The following is a 17,212-nucleotide window of genomic DNA, read 5'->3' as shown; positions in this document are numbered from 1 at the left end:
TTGTTCAATTCTGCAAATCTTGTTTAATCATATTTATATATTTATTATTATATCTACATCTCAAGTCTTATATATATATATATATATATATATATATATATATAATTTATACATTCCAATCATCTTATCCATTTGTATTCATACCATGAGCTCGCGTGAACAAATTTGTAGACGCAAATATATTAATTTTGGTACTTCTTTTTGTAGAATAAGTTAGTAGTTAGCATTATACAAAATAAATATTTGTGTATAAATTTTATTATCATTATTTTCTATAAAAAAATATAAAAATTAACATTTAATTATATTTTAAAATTATGATTATTTATGTACATTGTGTGTTTATTCCTTCAATTTCGACGTTTGAAGTCTGTGAATAGCAAAAAAAAATAAAATATCCAACAACAAAAATAACAAAAAAAATGCATTCTACATCGATTATGGTAAGACCATTGTAGAATTAAAAACTTTCTACATCGGTCCTTGACAAGTGACTATCGTATAATTAAAAGGATTCTACATCGGTCATCGCATGTGATCGTCGTAGAATAAAATGTTTTGTACATCAGTCCTTTTGACGTGACCATCTTAGAAATATACACATTCTAAGACGATCTGTGCGGCCATCATAGAATAGTTACCCCTTTTTATGATGTAGTCTACGACGACAATCGTAAATCGATATAGAAAACCCCATTTAACCGATGTAGAAAGCTGTTGCTGTATTTCTATATATGAAATGTTTGGCCTCAGATTTCCACTTTGTTTACTTGTTTTAAAAGAAATTCTATTTAAAGCTTTATATATAAATTAAAAAATTATTAAATAGCCACAAGTTTAGAAAAATATAATTACATTTGATTAATTTATCTTTTTCGTATTTAATTGATATCATCTCTTGTTTTACTTTATAGAGATGTCAAAAAACTTAATAAATTAAAAGTAGACAACTAATAATAATTAGTGTCTTTTTCAATTGAGGAGGGTCAAAATACTCTTTCCAATAACTATCTATCTATCAATCTCTCTCTGTGTGTAAATTTTATTAATCCAATAGCTGAAATAAAAGTTTTTATTAAATAAATGAGGTTTATAATTACTCCGTTAAATGATTAAATTTAATGTATAATGTATTTCTTAAAAATATAAGTAAAAGTTGATTATAGAACTACATAAATGCAAATGTTAAATTTATTTAAAATGTAATGTATACGATTGTTGAGTTAATATTAAAATATTCAGCTATTGAATTGATAAAATTTAATATATACATATAGTTTTTTAAGGGAATAACTTTTAAAAAAGAGTTATTAATAGAGTAACTTGATTTTTTTTAATTAATTTGTTGTATGAACAATTCAAAACCGACAGGTATATCCATTTATCAAGTATGACATTTTCATTATGTTAACGATATTCTCTTATTGGCATCCCCCGTTGTATGAAAATCAGGATCAACGTCATCATTCCCAAGTCATAATACCTAATAATGGTCATGGACTAAAAAATGGTGCCTTTGTAAAGTTCGGGATTATCATGGGTCCGGATCAATCTTTGGGTAACATGTAACTAAACTTTATAAACTCTTTGATAGTAAATTGAAAAATTCAACTACATGTCTCAGATAAAGATTAGCCAGAACAATAGAAACATGATGGTTACACATCATATAGTAATCTAATGGGGGGTTAACATGAACAAGGAGTGATTGTTTATTTCTCCAAATAATTTCTCATTGGGATTTGGCGGAGGGGGGTAACATGGGCCAGAGATAAATACTAATTTAACTGAAAGTCAGAGAAGTTCACTAGCATACCATTTGGATCTGCATGATGAAGGCAACCATGTTCAATTTTCATCAGCAAAGCATGTCAAATGGCAGAGAAAATAATTAGACATAGACGGTAGTGATTTAGAACATATGAACATAAGCGTATGTGCTATAATTGAAAGGACAGTATAAGAGAGTGCTAAGGAGCAAGGATAATACCATTCATCCAATTTTGTGGGGGCTGAAAGTGATACCAAGTTCGGTAAGGCTGTTTTTCATGTACATTGTACTTGACTGAATTAATGCTGTCGGGGGATGCATTGATCTCCATGATGATAGCACCAAAGTTATTGGAATGTCAACAAGAGCTAGATGGCTAATGTCTTGGTTTAATGATAAGGGCTAATATATGCAATTATGCACACTATGCATCTTTCACAATGTAGGGAAAATGCCACATATAAGTAACATGAATTATGCACACAAAGTCATAACCCATTACAATTTAAATATACACCTACTTTGAGAATAATGCAACTAGAAAATATATTTATTGATGACTTGACTTCCAAAATCTCCTCAAATTGGATTTTTTTTCTTATTAAACTACTTAGTAGATGCCATGTTGTTATTTTGTTGTTCTCTGTGTATATAATTGTGGTTAACACGCAAAGGACAAACTCAAATTCCAGAAGGAAGTATCCCAAAATCATGTTAGGTTCTGTAAGCTACAACGTCGTGCTTGATTAATGAATATGCAGGTAAGTAATGATGTAGGAAAATTTATGATTGGTAAAAATGTAGGTAAGTAATGATGTAATGTTAGAGAATCCAAAGACCAAGCACACTGACAAATAGAATGAGAGATTCAATGGAACAAGTACAACCTGGGTAACAAAGATAAATTGTTTGGCTCACATCAATTATATTTATATATTAAGGCATTGTCTGTTTTAAAAGTAGGCAAAACTTCCTGAAGTCAACTGTTGCCTCCTAAAGTACACGAGATTTTTCAGTCAATTGTTGCCTCCTGAAGTATTCAAGATTGAAGTAGGCAAAACTTCCCTTCACCACCGTACTAACATGAACAGTGTTCATGGTTGCACCCATTGTAGACAAGCCTAAATCTGAAACCTTGCCATTCGAGTTTTGATCGAAGAGAATGTTTGTTGTTTTCACATCTATATGAATGCTGATGTACTGAGCCCCAATGTGAAGGTAGTGAAGCCCTTTTGCAGCTCCAATGCAAATCTCCAACCTTTGCTTCCATGATAGAGTATCCATAGGTTGTTGCGCTTGTAAAGATGCTCTGTCATTGTGCCAAGAGCCAAGAAGTCATAAACCAGGCACATGTCATCATTTTCCACACATTTGTTAATGCAATAGTTGACCCAAAAAATTAAAACAGGAATTATATTAAAAAAGAACAAAAGAGTCCCACTTGTAAGTTGAAACTGAGAAACGAAGCTATTGAATTATATTATTCAATTTATATCCATTAAATTTTAAAAAATTAAATATAGTTAGCAAGAAGAAACTAAAACATATATCATTGGGAAGCGACTTCAGAGGATCTGCTGTAGGATCCATAGAAACTAAACTATTATTTTTTAGGTGCATACAGTAGCCTCCACCTAGGCTGGCCAAACTCTCCCTTCCCTTCTATTCGTGGCATCAATTTTTCCATAGTAGCAGTTGCAAGTTTTTGATAAGCAAGCTGAGCATTGCCTTCCAAAATGGATTCAGCGAATTGACTCTCAAATCTTCGGCCAAACTCTTGCTTCCCTTTTATGTGAATTTTATGGCATAATTTCTATCACTTCCCTTATAGCATCTTATGGATAACAATATTTATTTGAAGACTCAGGCATGAGTTTGCCAGCTATGAAATCCAAAGTTTGCTTTGTATCTATTTAAAACTAACCTGAATTACTATTGTTTATCTTTTCACTTCAACCTAAACAATGATTGTTCAAGGTCTCATTCTATTCTGTCATCCTGAGTACAGTTATATTTATAACCCAATTTTTTCTGTGTTATATGTTTATTGTTTACTTTGTTCTTTTAATTTGGGTGAAAAGTAGGCACCGATAACAAAGATTTACTTATCTCTATAGCATGACATTCACTCTTTTTCACATGTGTAGACAATTACCATCTCTATTACGAGTTGAATCACCAAGGGATACACGTCATCAATTTCTCAGCATCTCTGTTGTCCTCCAACAGGTATTTGACTACTATAATCATACATATTACAACCCTGCTACTTTACCGAATTTTGTAGAAGTGGAATACACTGTAATATTGTACTTCCTTAGTTCCTCTTGAGTCCTTTAAAAGTGAATAAAGTATATGAGTTTGTACATGCATGAAATTAAGAACACTTTGTGGTGTATACTGGTGTTGATAATAGCGCTACCTGAAGTAGGTGAAATGAATGAATATTTGTTAGACTGCTATATTATGGGCTTGTTAAAAACTTTTATCAAACTTAGCAAATGGAAAGCACTGTTTTGCTTCTGCATCCCTTTTATACCCACCTCATCCTGGTTCTAATTATTAATAAAAGAGAAAGTAGTCATAGTTTAGCACACCTACAATGCAATTGCAGTGACACACAACAAGCTTCCCTTCCCTTGCTTTTGCACTTCAATTATTATTCAAAAAAATTCATCAAAAAAAGAAAGTGCGCATGTGGCTACATGGATGGAAAGTAATCAAGTACTGAAGTGAGAACTTGTGCCCCCCAAAATTTGAAACCTTCAAAAAGTAGTGTTGAAAATGATTAAATCATTCCAAGCTCATCGCCTTAGCCCTAATGACAATATATCTGGGACAAAACCAAAAGAAAGAAATATATAATATAATCCCGCTGAAACAGTTAGTGAAATTTGTCAAATTTGAAATATATAATATAATTCCTGATATTTTTTTTTCCCAATTTGATTGGGAGAAAACCAAAAGAAAGAAATACATAATTTCAAAATCCAGTTGCTTAATCACATGAGCTACAAGTACATACAATACAATTAATATCCAATTCTTCCCCCTCTTTAGCAATATTCCCTTAGAAATAGGAATTGTTCACCTTTATGGTGGAGTTTAAAAGCTATTGTTGCTTTGTCTCAAGCCCTAGCCAATACGACAAGTTATAGGTCTTGTATTTATTTCATGATGAATTATTCAGTTGTGAATTGTCATCTTCTAGTTGTTCCATTTTGAAATGGACCTCATATTTGTTAATAGTAATCACCAGAGCATTTCACTCTGTCTCTAATATATCTTCCACCACTGACACACACATAGTTTGAACACATAATTCAGTGTTTCCCTAAAGGGACTGTTGCCACACTGGTTGTGTGTAGTCTCAATTAGTCACATCCTGAACTACACAGTTTGTCCATCACTGTTCTTTAACTCCAGAAACAACAGATAGTAGTCACAGTAGGTCTCCCCACCAGCCTGGAACTTTCTTTTCTGACATTTCTAACCAAAAACACAACAATCTCCCCACCAGGCTCGAACTTTCTTTTCTGAAATTTCTGACCAACAACACAACAAAACCCCAACACTAGAAATAACATGTCCCTAGTTTCATCACAAGTGACGTCCATCTGATTGGTGTAACTATGCCTCTTTTTGACTGAAATTTCATCTTGCCAATTTTACTAGGACCCATTGTACCTGGATATCTTTAGGAGTAATCCCAAAGGTCCACAAAGATTAGTTATACATGTTGGTTTTGTGGAGGAAATTATAAAAAATAGAGGAGAGAAGAGAGATAATACGTATGTGGAGGAAATAGAATTATTCTATTCTAATTTAAATTGTTCTCAGCAGCAATACAATAAATAGAAAAAGATAAAATAATTAGATAACAAGATATTAGCAAAACAGAATATTAAAACTAACTTGCTCCTTAAAGATAGGAACCACTTATTGACTAGGCTAATCCATTAAAACTGACTTACTCCTAAAATATAGGAAACCAACTTATTTACTAAATCCTATTTTAAAAATTGAAAAATAAAATATTATGCAGTTACAAAAGTATATCTTCAACACTCCTCCTTGCTTTTGAAACTGCAAACTCCAATTCTTTGAGTTCAAGTTTGTTGATAGGTAGTGACTTTGTAAACATGTCAGCCAATTGATCTTTAGACTTGCAGTAAATTAAGTTAACTTCTCCACTTTGTTGCATCTTTATCAAATAATAGACTTTGATGTTGAAATGTTTAGTCTTCCCATGACACACGGAATTATTTGCAACAGCAATGGCTACTTGATTGTCAACAAAAATTTCAGTTTTGTTCTTTTGAGCAAATAGAATGTTTGGCCTTGTTGTAGTGAGATACATTAGACATCCAATCAAGCTCCCATAATATCCTTCATCAATGTTATCAACACCTTCTTCCTTGTTGAACTTCTCCTTTTGATTCATTGGTGTGCTAACAGATTTGTATTCCTCCATTTGAAAATTCTTCAAATTTTCTTTTGCATATTTCCTTTTTTCATGTTTAGCATTCTTTCAAGATGGCAATGACCAAGTCTCTTGTGCTTGAATTCCGTGGGTGTGACTTGAGTGAAATAGGTTGTATGCTTCTCCTCTGCTGGATCAAATGAAAAGCTTTTACCTTTCATTTTAACCCTTAGAACTTCCCGGCCAAAAATGTCATAGATAAAGCAATGTTGATGTTCAAAGGACACTTTAAATCCCTTTTTAATCAACTGACCTACACTTAACAAGTTTTGGTCAATGTTAGGTACATAAAGAACATCTAATATTAATTTGATACCTGAACACGTTGAAATTGCAACAGTTCTTTTTCCTTTTATTGGAATATAGCCACCATTCCCAATTCTGACCTTTGAGACATTAGTTGGCTTCAAATCCTTGAATAGAATCTTATCATATGTCATGTGGTTCGTACAACCACTATCAATCAACCAACATTTAGAACTACTCCTCATCGAATAGCATGTTGTAGCAAAAATATAATCTTCCTCCTGCTCAACAACTTGGGCATCAACTTCTTGCTGCTGAAATTTGCTTTTACAAATTATAGATTCGTGTCCAAGCTAATTGCACTTGCTGCACTTTGCGTCTGGTCGTTTCCAACATTTGTATGGTGGGTGACCCAATTTTCCGCAATGCTGACAAGGTGGATAATTTTTCTTTTTATCCTTGTCTTTTTTTGGTTGTTTGCACTATTTTCGCTGCTTGCTGGTTGATTCTTCTTGAAAAAATTCTTTTTGCTTTCATCAAATCCATGATGTTTGGTGGGCAAAACACCTTCAACAACACGATCTTGCCTCATCAACCTTTGCTGCTCTTGAGCTTGCAGGGCATGTAGCACTTCTGCCAATGTGATTTTCGACAGATCCTTTATGTTCTCCAATGAAGCTATAGATGCTTCATAACTCTCCGGCACCGTTACCAAAATTTTCTCTACAATTCTCGAATCAGCAAAATCACTTCCCAACAACTTTATCTTGTTGGCAATACCCAACAATTTGTTTGAGCATTCTTTGATTGTCTCTGACTCTTCCATCCTTTGAAGCTCAAATTCCCTCCTTAAATTCAGCACTTGCATGCTTCGTATTATATCATCTCCAGCGCATTCCTCTTTCACATAATCCCAAATTGCTTTGGGTGATTTAAGAGTCATGATTCTGATGAATATCATTTGTGAAACACCAGTGAACAAACATGACCTCGCCTTTGCCTTCTTCATCTTTCTTTCCTTGTGATTTTTAATTTGGGCCATGGTGGGATTTTCAGGGAGCGGATATATTTCATAATCCTCTTCTACAACATCCCACAAATCCAAAGAATCCATGTAGGATTGCACTTTCACTTCCCAAAGATCATAATTCTCTCCATCACCTTCCATGGTACAGGTCCCGTAAGAATAAGGCTCTCGATACCAATTGTTGGTTTTGAGGAGGAAATTATAAAAAACAGAGGAGAGAAGAGAGACAATACGTATGTGGAGGAAATAGAATTATTCTATTCTAATTCAAATTTTTCTCAGCAGCGATACAATAAATAACAAAAGATAAACTAATTAGATGTTAACTTTGACACCACGCAAAAATATAAGATGTAAGGCTGTGGGAGCGTTTGAGTGACAATCCTTTTTGATAAATAGTGTCAGACATTATTTGACAAGCTTGTAAGTCATATGCTGGACCCATTTTTAAGTAGAACAAATGAAGGTATTGGAAGTAGGAGTCGACCAAAGAGCGGGAGTGATGTTGAACTTGTGGTTTATCTTTCTTGGGTTGATCCTCAATCCTTAAGTGAAAATCATTTCATTCCTTTCAATTGAACTACTTTAGCATCAACAAAGTTAAAATGGGTCCTCTATTTGAGAGGATAATGGTCCATCAATTCCCATGGTATATAACATTCTCACATTATATTATATCCTCATATTCTTATAAAATAGTAATAACATTGTTAACAACATTAACTTTGCTAATGCTAGTAAATTAAGTAGCTAAGCATTAATTGAATATAGAAACAGAGAAACATGCAACAGATCAATATGCTTCTGAACATATGTGTTAAACATTGACAGAGGGGCCATACCATGGTTATTATAGTGTCTTACTGGTCAGGATTCATGTTTGTAATGATGATGAAGTGAAAAGAAGAAGAGCAGACAGAAAGAGAGAAATTCATTGCAATGCAAGTGTACAACAATCATAATTCCATTGTTATTTTTTTTCACCCTAATAACACAATAAAATTATGATAATCGTATGTTTTTGTCCAAGGGACAATTATGAGATAAAGCAAACAGATACCCACATGAATAATATCAATAAGTTGGAAGTGTGAACCAATCCCCCCCTCCCCTTTTTTTCTACATTTAGTATTGATTTTTGTAAGAAAGTTTGTCCTTGTCTTTGGCATGGCCGAGAGCCCTTCTGTAACACTTAAAAGACTTTTTAAATTTTTTATTATTATATTCAAATCATAGTAAAAAAAATTCTACATCTTTTTTTGGTAGAAAAAAAAACAATTTTAATGATACCATCAAATCCAAATTTAAATATTCTTTTTTTTAATCAGCCAATCAAATATTATAAAATAAATGGTACCAGAGGTACCTAAAGGTAAAGTGTACATACTGTAGCATTATAGGAGAAAAGGAACGCAGAGGTTAAAATTTATGTATACCAAAAGCAGTTTGTTTATAAATAAACTCTAACCTCCAAAGAAAACTTCCCTTCCTTGTGCCTCTGTAACTGTGTTCTCCTAATACACCACAAATTTAAACCCTTCATTAAGTCCCCCACAACAATTTCAGCAGTACACAAACTAATTACAGAAAATGAAGCTGCTAGGCTTTACTGAGAAACTAAAAAAGCATAACTCCATTTACTTCCATATACCCCTAAAAAATTATCACAGCTTGAGTAATATTACTACTCCAAGTCTGATTTTAAAATCAAAACATTAGTACCCTTCTTCTCACAATTCATTGACTGATATAATTTTGCCTCTGGAAATTCATTGTTACTCCCCATCTTTTAATTTTGCTGAATACACCAGTTCCACATTGTGACAGTTGGTTTATGGCTCTTGTTTCATAATCACCTTTATATTAGAAATCCAATGATACATGGAACACTTGAAGTGCTTCAATTTGGCTGTGTTCCATGTCCAAGATCTGACTTTGATGAGCTCCATAGCCTTTTTCAGATCGACGAGATAGTCATTGAAGAACCAATTATTTCTTGTGTTTCAAATAGTCCATAGAGCTGCTAACCACATATTCTTCCACCACAATAGTTTTGTTTCTTTTCCTTGCACCAACCCAAAAGAATTTCTCCACTGACTGATTATATGTTGTTTGAATTCCACACCAATCTGCAAAAGCATACCACATAAGAAAATGCATGTCTGCCACGCCCCTAAAATAGAGAAAGAAAATGCATACCTGTAGCAACATGGATGCTTTGGCACATAGCATAGAGCTGTTCACAAAAGGAAATCCATTGTTGTTATACACAAGGCTAACTCCCATCATGTTGCTAGGTGAGGAATTCATTAGTATATCCCATCATAAACAAAGGACTAGGTAGGGAAAAACATGTGTATATCTTATGCTATCTCCGTTAACACAACCACTTGTCTGCCACGCCCCTAAAATAGAGATTAAACAGCACAGACCAAGTACTATAAGTTAAGATCTACACAGAACTTCTAGTCCTACCATCAGCTGAACTTTAATTACTGTCGACATCATAAATACATATATGTTATTATGTTAGAATTAAATTTCTTTGGCATCTGAGTCAGCATTGTTAGATTTTACTATAAATTTTGAGCACCCTGTCATGTTTGTGTAGCATATATTTGTTGTGGTTCACAGCACTGAATTCCATTTGCTGCCTCTGCCTGCAATTTTATTTATATTTTCAGCCCTTGCTCATGTTTGTGTGGCAATTTATTACCAGTTCTGTAGGTCAACATTAGAGGTAGTTTGGACAATTTAATTTGTTGGTTGAACGAAGATAATTACCTCCATCTCATTGAAGCTGCCATTACCTGAAGCATCTTTATTGTTAAAGCCATCCATCTAGGTATGAAAGTTAATGCGACTTTTATTTGGATTGTAAGTTTGTTGTTCATATATTCCTATTGTTGTCCATTAAAAATATGTTCATTTTGAGTGAACCCTAGTTTCCCGTTTGAGATTCCATGCCATGATTAATACGGATAGTTTGAATTAGTTGTGGTATGGAATCTTGAATTGTCCGTTTGGACAGTTTGAGAACTCTCCTTTTTTACTTCAGTCATAGTTATAGGTTAAGTATGTTGTGTGATATTTGATAAAATTTCGGTTGATTGCGTATTGATTTGTTCTCCGAGTGCATACTTGATTGTGGTAAATTTATTTGACCGCTTTCATTTTGTATACTAGGAGACCAATGCGAAATGTTGTCGAAATTTCATCAAATTTCGCATAACATACTTAACTTGTACATAAGAATGAAGCAAAAAAGGTTGTTCCTGAATGGGATATTGTTAATCGCTATTTACAACTAACTTTTGTATTGAATAGTTTCATCAAATTAGTATGTTTCCCCCAATTTATGGTTCTTTTTGTAGGATTTGTACATATTTTCATGTTTAGTTTGATTTTGTTCAGTAGATACTCCCATTTTTGTGAATTAATGTGAATCAACTTCAGTTTCAGGCCAAATGAAGAGAAGGCTATACTACACTACTAAAAAAAAGCTTTTCTACATCGGTCAATTAACATCGGTTATTGCAAAAACCGATGTTAACGAAAGCGCGGTGGCATTTTTGTAAATAAATGGAGTTACTTAACATCGGTTTTATAAAAACCGATGTTAACTACTTAATGTTAACATCGACTATTTAAATAACCGATGTTAACATGAGGTTAAGATGAATATGTTAACATCGGTTTTGTAAAAACCGATGTTAACTTCATGGTGTTAACATCGGTTTTGTCAAAACCGATGTTAAGGAGTTGAACTGAACATCGGTTTTTTGAGAAACCGATGTTACCTTGTTGAAGTTAACATCGGTTTGTAGAAAACCGATGTTAACAGATTCATCCTAACATCGGTTATCCTTAAAAAACCGATGTTGATGTTGTTATGTTAATAAGTTAAAACGTGTTGAAATTTCACAACTCACGCGCTCGAAAACCCTTCCGCACTCTCGATTCTCTTTCTCCTCCCACCTGAAATCTGCCAGAAACCGCTCGGTCGACACCCACATTGCCCCACATTCATTTCGATATTGTCGAAAACCGCTAGCTGGAACCCACAGAACCTCCTATCGAAGAAAAGTCGAAGAAAACCCTACACTGCTGTTGGAACTGTGTGGGTCGAAAAAACCCTACACTTCTCTTGGAACAGTCGTGGGTGCTCAAAGATCAAAGCTTTCTACGCTGCCAGTTAACAAGGTATGAGCTCTACCTTAGTTTGTTGCTCTTTTTAGTAAGTTCTTAATCAGTGCAGTGACATTGTCCGAAGGTTCTTATCAAATTATTGGGTCATTTTGTCCACTTGGCTAACCATATAAAAGTATCAATAAGAATGGTAATGTCGGGTTTCATTTTGTTGTGGCAGTTGATTGTGCTTTTTCTGGTTTTCAAGCTTGACGAGAGTTACACGCCGAGCAAAGTTTCCATCCGTGCCGGTGATGGTTTTCACAACTTGAAGGTAAATTTTTATTTTATTGGTTTGGGTTTGATTGGGATGATTATGCTTAATTATTTGGTGTTGACTTTGGGAACATTTTTAGGAGAATAAGACCGTGGAACTTGTGAAGGCAACTGGGTGGGTTTATCTATCCTTGTCTGGAGTTAATCCTAGGTAAGTACAGTGTTCTTTCTGTATCCAGTTTTGTTGGTTTAAGTTTGTATCCAGTTTTTGTTGTTTGGAGGCCTGGATTTTTGTTGTTTGTTGGTAAGTATAGTGTTCTTTCTGTATCTAGTTTTTTCAGTAGTGTTGTTCTTTTTTGGTTATGTGCTTTGGAAAGTGTGAACTAATGTTTGGAGCTTCAGAAACGACACAGTAAACGCAGTCGTTATAATCTGTTTGAGTTTTTTTTTTTTGCTCAGCAAAAATAGATATTATATATATTGAAAAGTACCAGTGGTACTAAGGTTACATTTGTAGATATATTTGTGCATTTGGTTGTTGTTTTATAACAGAACCACTTACAACAAGCAAATTGATACATGGATTCTGAATCCTCTCCAGCCTATTTACTAAACACTTCCTTTAGATTGGAGGACCATTGATTAAAATGTGTTACAAAGTCTCTCTCCATATTTCTAATCCACGTCCAGAGTACTAGAAGTGCATCATCAAGCAGTTTACTTCCATCAAACGTGTCATTTTGGAATATTATTCTGTTTCTGTGCTTCCAGGTTGTCCAAGTCATAGCAATCCACCAGGATCTCCATCTTGTGAGTTGCTTTCCCCCTGTAAAATCAGCCATGTGCTGCAGGTAGTGGTCCCTAGGATTTTGAGGTAGTACTGTTGCTACTCCAACCCAAGATAAAGACTCCCACCATATGGGTAGGATCTTTTTACAACTAAAAAATAAATGGGCAGCCTCCTCCTCTACATCTCCACAAAATGGGCATTGTACCTCATTTATCACAACCTGCCGCCTTCTAAGATTCATCCTAGTTGGAAGTCTGTCCCTAATTAGCCTCCAAGCAAAAACCAGTGATTTACTTGGTATTTTGAGCTTCCAAATGTCCGGCATGACTCTCTTCAGTCTATTAGATAAAAGTTTGGCCACGATCTTATAGACACAACCTATTAATGAAATAGGTCTGAAATCATTGAGACTTTGAGGGTCTGGTACTTTAGGCACTAAGGTAATAAAAGAGGCATTGCTTCCTTTGGGGAAGATCCCATTTGCATGGAATTCGAAGATGAAGCGGGTGATTTCTGGTTTCAAGAGCTGCCAAAATTGCTTAATGAACTTGAAATTAAGTCCATCCGGGCCTGGGCTTTTCTCATTGCTGCACTCCCATACTGCCCTCTTAACTTCTTCCTCAGAAAAACACCCTACCAGCAACTGATTTTGTTGCTGATTAATGCTCTTAAAACTGACACCATTCAACTGCGGTCTGATAGACTCAGGTTCTTGAAAGCGCTGTTGAAAAAACCTATAAATTTCCTCTTTCACTCTGGCTGGTTCATCAACCCATGCACCATCAATAAGCACTCCATTTACTGCATTGAATCTCTGGTTTGAATTAAGCAGCAAGTGGAAATAATGAGAGTTGCTGTCTCCTTCCTTTATCCACCTTGACCTTGCTTTCTGTCTCATTAGTGACTCATGGGATTGAGCTGCTGCCCATAGGTCCTGCTGGAGCATTTTCTTTTTCATACATTCTTCAGGGGTTAAAATCCTATCAGCTGACTCAGTTTCCAGCTTGATAATTTCTGCCTCTATGTTCTGAATCCTCTTAAATGTGTCTCTAAATTGTTCCTTGTTCTATAGCTTTAGCCTCTCTTTGAGACATTTGATTTTTTCTTTGAGAACAAATCCTCCACACCCTCTTGGTTCTGACTGTGACCAACAATTGATAACCACATCCTTGAAAGACTTATCTTGAAGCCAACAGTCCAGCATCCGGAAAGGCTTAGGCCCTCAATCCACATTCTTAGATATGAGTAAAATTGGGCAATGATCAGAAAAATTTATAAAAAAATGGTTACGATTAATAGATCAAAAGTAAGAGAAGGGTACCATATTGTTTCCTCCACATTACCCCATTTTATAGCCATTTCATACAAGATATTTTGCTAAGTTGTTATAACAGAATTTTGAAATTGCATAACCACACAGGTATCAAGTAAAACGTGGAAAAAGCTTTAAGTGCGAAGTAGAAGGAATTCTAGAATCTGCTATCGGGCTTACAGCTCCCCTGGTCCTTATACGAAGTCACTGAGGTACTTGGGCCTGTGTGTGTTGCGTTTTGGTCTGTTATTGCCTTTGCTATTTGTAGTCATGATTTCCTCTTGGTGGGAATTATTGTCTGATTCTGTTATCTGTGTGATATCTGGTACTGCTGTTAGTGTGTTGCTATGATCTGCATGGTTTTTTTTTATCGGCAAAAATATATAAATATTTCATTATGTAAATAGTGATGAAGTACCTGAGGTACTTTTTATTTTTATTTTTTGCAGAAAACAAAGAGGGGAATGAGCAACAATTTGAAGGTTGTACATTCAGGAACTAAAGAATTCAAAATAGCTAGTAATAAGAGGGATTTGTTTTTGGGATTTTCTGAGCACCAAGAGCGGCTACACAAGAAGCTTGCACTTGAGGAGGGAAGGATATTTGCAGCTAATGAACAACTTTCTTAACTATTTGTCCTTCAGATTTTACTGTTTCTTTTTGCTAATATGTAAATATAAATAGTATAAGGCTATGGCGTAAAAACATGGTCTATATTTACTTCTAAGATTGTTAGGGGTAAAAAAGACCATGTCCATAAGCCATAGCCTTATACTATTTATATTTACATATTAGCAAAAAGAAACAGTAAAATCTGAAGGACAAATAGTTAAGAAAGTTGTTCATTAGCTGCAAATATCCTTCCCTCCTCAAGTGCAAGCTTCTTGCGTAGCCGCTCTTGGTGCTCAGAAAATCCCAAAAACAAATCCCTCTTATTACTAGCTATTTTGAATTCTTTAGTTTCTGAATATACAACCTTCAAATTGTTGCTCGTTCCCCTCTTTGTTTTCTGCAAAAAAGAAAATCAATATCAAAGAAAACATGGAGAGAATTGTCATGGTTATTATTACTCGAACCAGAAGGAATAACATCTAAACAAGTCATTTTATTTTTAGAATGTGAAAACTCTGCATATTTATGGAGAACATGGGGTATGGAGGCACGTAAGCATGTGAATACCACAAGTCATTTTCTCCGATTCAAGGGGTTGATTAATTACTCTAGGAAAAAAGCATACATCTGGTATATTGTTTTGTTTGCAGCTGTTTGGAGCATTTGGCAGAACATAAATTTTGGTTTACGTTGGGTTGACCATGTTCACTGGTTAACCTATTGTCACTTATACTCTTTTTTATGCTTGAAGATAACACCTATCAGTAGATCCTCATATTAGTCCTTGAGATAGTAAGTATTAATAATTGTTTTAGTTTCTGACTTTTTTAAATACTCTTTTAGTTTGATACCTAATATTCATTAAGTACTCGAACTCGAAGGCTTAGGTCATTTGAATTCTCAAATTTTCCCCAAGTGATTTGTTTTGAGTTTTGACTTTGAGTTGTTGCATTGCGTGTTGGAGAGTCCCAGTCCCAGTCTCAGGATTATTTTGGAGAGTGCGGCTATTATGTGATGCACTGGATGTCCACCATCATTATAGGAACTTTTAGGAATAATTGGGAAGCGGTAAGTTTATTTCAAACAAAATCGATTTATTTATAATTTGTATTACATTATTAACTTATTATGATTTATTTCATCATGTAGTATTTTAACGATCCTAGACCATTGGAGCCAGAGAGATTAAAAGCATTACGGATCCAGTGGGCACAGTTTTATCTCCGAGTTAGAGATCAGACCTAGGATTTAGGGACATTATCTTTAGCTTTAGTTTACTTTGGTTTAACATTTTTTACATTTTCTATGTAACATGAACATTGAATTCATTTGATGATTGTTCTTTATGATAAATCAATTATTTGATGTTTATTATCATTAAAACTGCTTGAAAGCAGAATAAAATGTTTATTTGCTGTGAATTGGGCTTAAAATTGCATTTGACAGATATAATTTTGGGTTTACTGTAAAAACAGAAAGTATATATAAAAAAAAAATACTTGAAAACAACATCGGTTATTAACAAAAACCGATGTTAATATCATAAACAACATCGATTATTTACAAAAACCGATGTCGATATGAACGTTAACATCGGTTGTAATAGAAATCCGATGTTAACGTTTGTATATTAACATCGGTTATTTGTGTATAACCGATGTCAGCGTTTGTATTTTAACATCGGTTATCTGTAGATAACCGATGTCAACTCTTGTACATTAACATCGAGTATTTAGAGAACCGATGTTGTCATATATATGTTAACATCGATTCTCCAAAACCGATGTTAACATTGATACATTCAACATCGGCACTTTCAACATCGGTTTTAGAACCGATGTAGAATGTTCTAAATAACCGATGTTGAAAGTGTATTTTCTAATAGTGCTAGCAGCTGGTGTCTCGCTAAGCGACGCATATGCGCTTAGCGAGTGACATCCGCTAGGCAAGGAAGTCAGCCTACTTAGCGCGTTGGAAAACCATAGAAGAGGATCTGTCTTAGATGCCTGCACTCAGCACGCCGTCAGCTCGTCTAGCGAGTCATTTGTCCCTTCTCACGCTTAGTGCGCCCAACTTGCTAAGCCAAAATTCACTTACTCGCGCTTAGCGAGCAAATCGCACTAAGCGAGCCTTCAGAATATGAAATGTCCAAGAGATTTTAAAACACTGAAGTTGGCATAAAGTAAGAGAGGTCTCAGAAGAGGAGATTAAGAGACACCCTAGAGAGACCAAAAATAGAGCAAAGCCTCAGCTTCCAAGAGAGTTTAGGTTTTAGGAGTGATTTTAGGGTTCTAGAGGTGGAGGAGACATCCTTAACCATTTGTAACCTTAGTTTTCCTTCAAAAATCTATCCTTTGTGCTGAAAGTTGCTAACTTGTAATGGAAGGCTAAACCTCTTGTTAGGGATTTCTGCTGAACAATTGATGTAATACTCTCTTACTATCTATTTACAGTTGTTTTTATGTGTTCATTGCTTCTATCTGTGCTTATTTCTTGCATGCTTATGACTTGATCACCCATTTGTATGTAAATTTAGGATTTTTAGTACTGAGAAGTGCTTTAAAACC

General features: G+C 34.6%; 1 protein-coding gene across 1 annotated transcript; it reads right to left on the bottom strand.

Moving 5' to 3' along the window:
* Positions 1–2,764: 2,764 nt before the first annotated feature.
* LOC100803463 (probable LRR receptor-like protein kinase At1g51890) lies at positions 2,765–6,245 on the bottom strand. Its single transcript, XM_006579025.1, has 3 exons — positions 6,030–6,245; positions 5,237–5,316; positions 2,765–3,080 (listed from the first exon to the last, which is right to left on the bottom strand). Exons 1-3 carry the CDS (start codon positions 6,243–6,245, stop codon positions 2,765–2,767), a joined length of 612 nt encoding a protein of 203 aa, XP_006579088.1.
* Positions 6,246–17,212: the final 10,967 nt, after the last annotated feature.

This window comes from Glycine max, chromosome 4, assembly GCF_000004515.6.
Source record: "Glycine max cultivar Williams 82 chromosome 4, Glycine_max_v4.0, whole genome shotgun sequence".
Lineage (NCBI taxonomy): Eukaryota > Viridiplantae > Streptophyta > Magnoliopsida > Fabales > Fabaceae > Glycine > Glycine max.
This window is presented reverse-complemented; position numbering and strand designations above follow the sequence as displayed.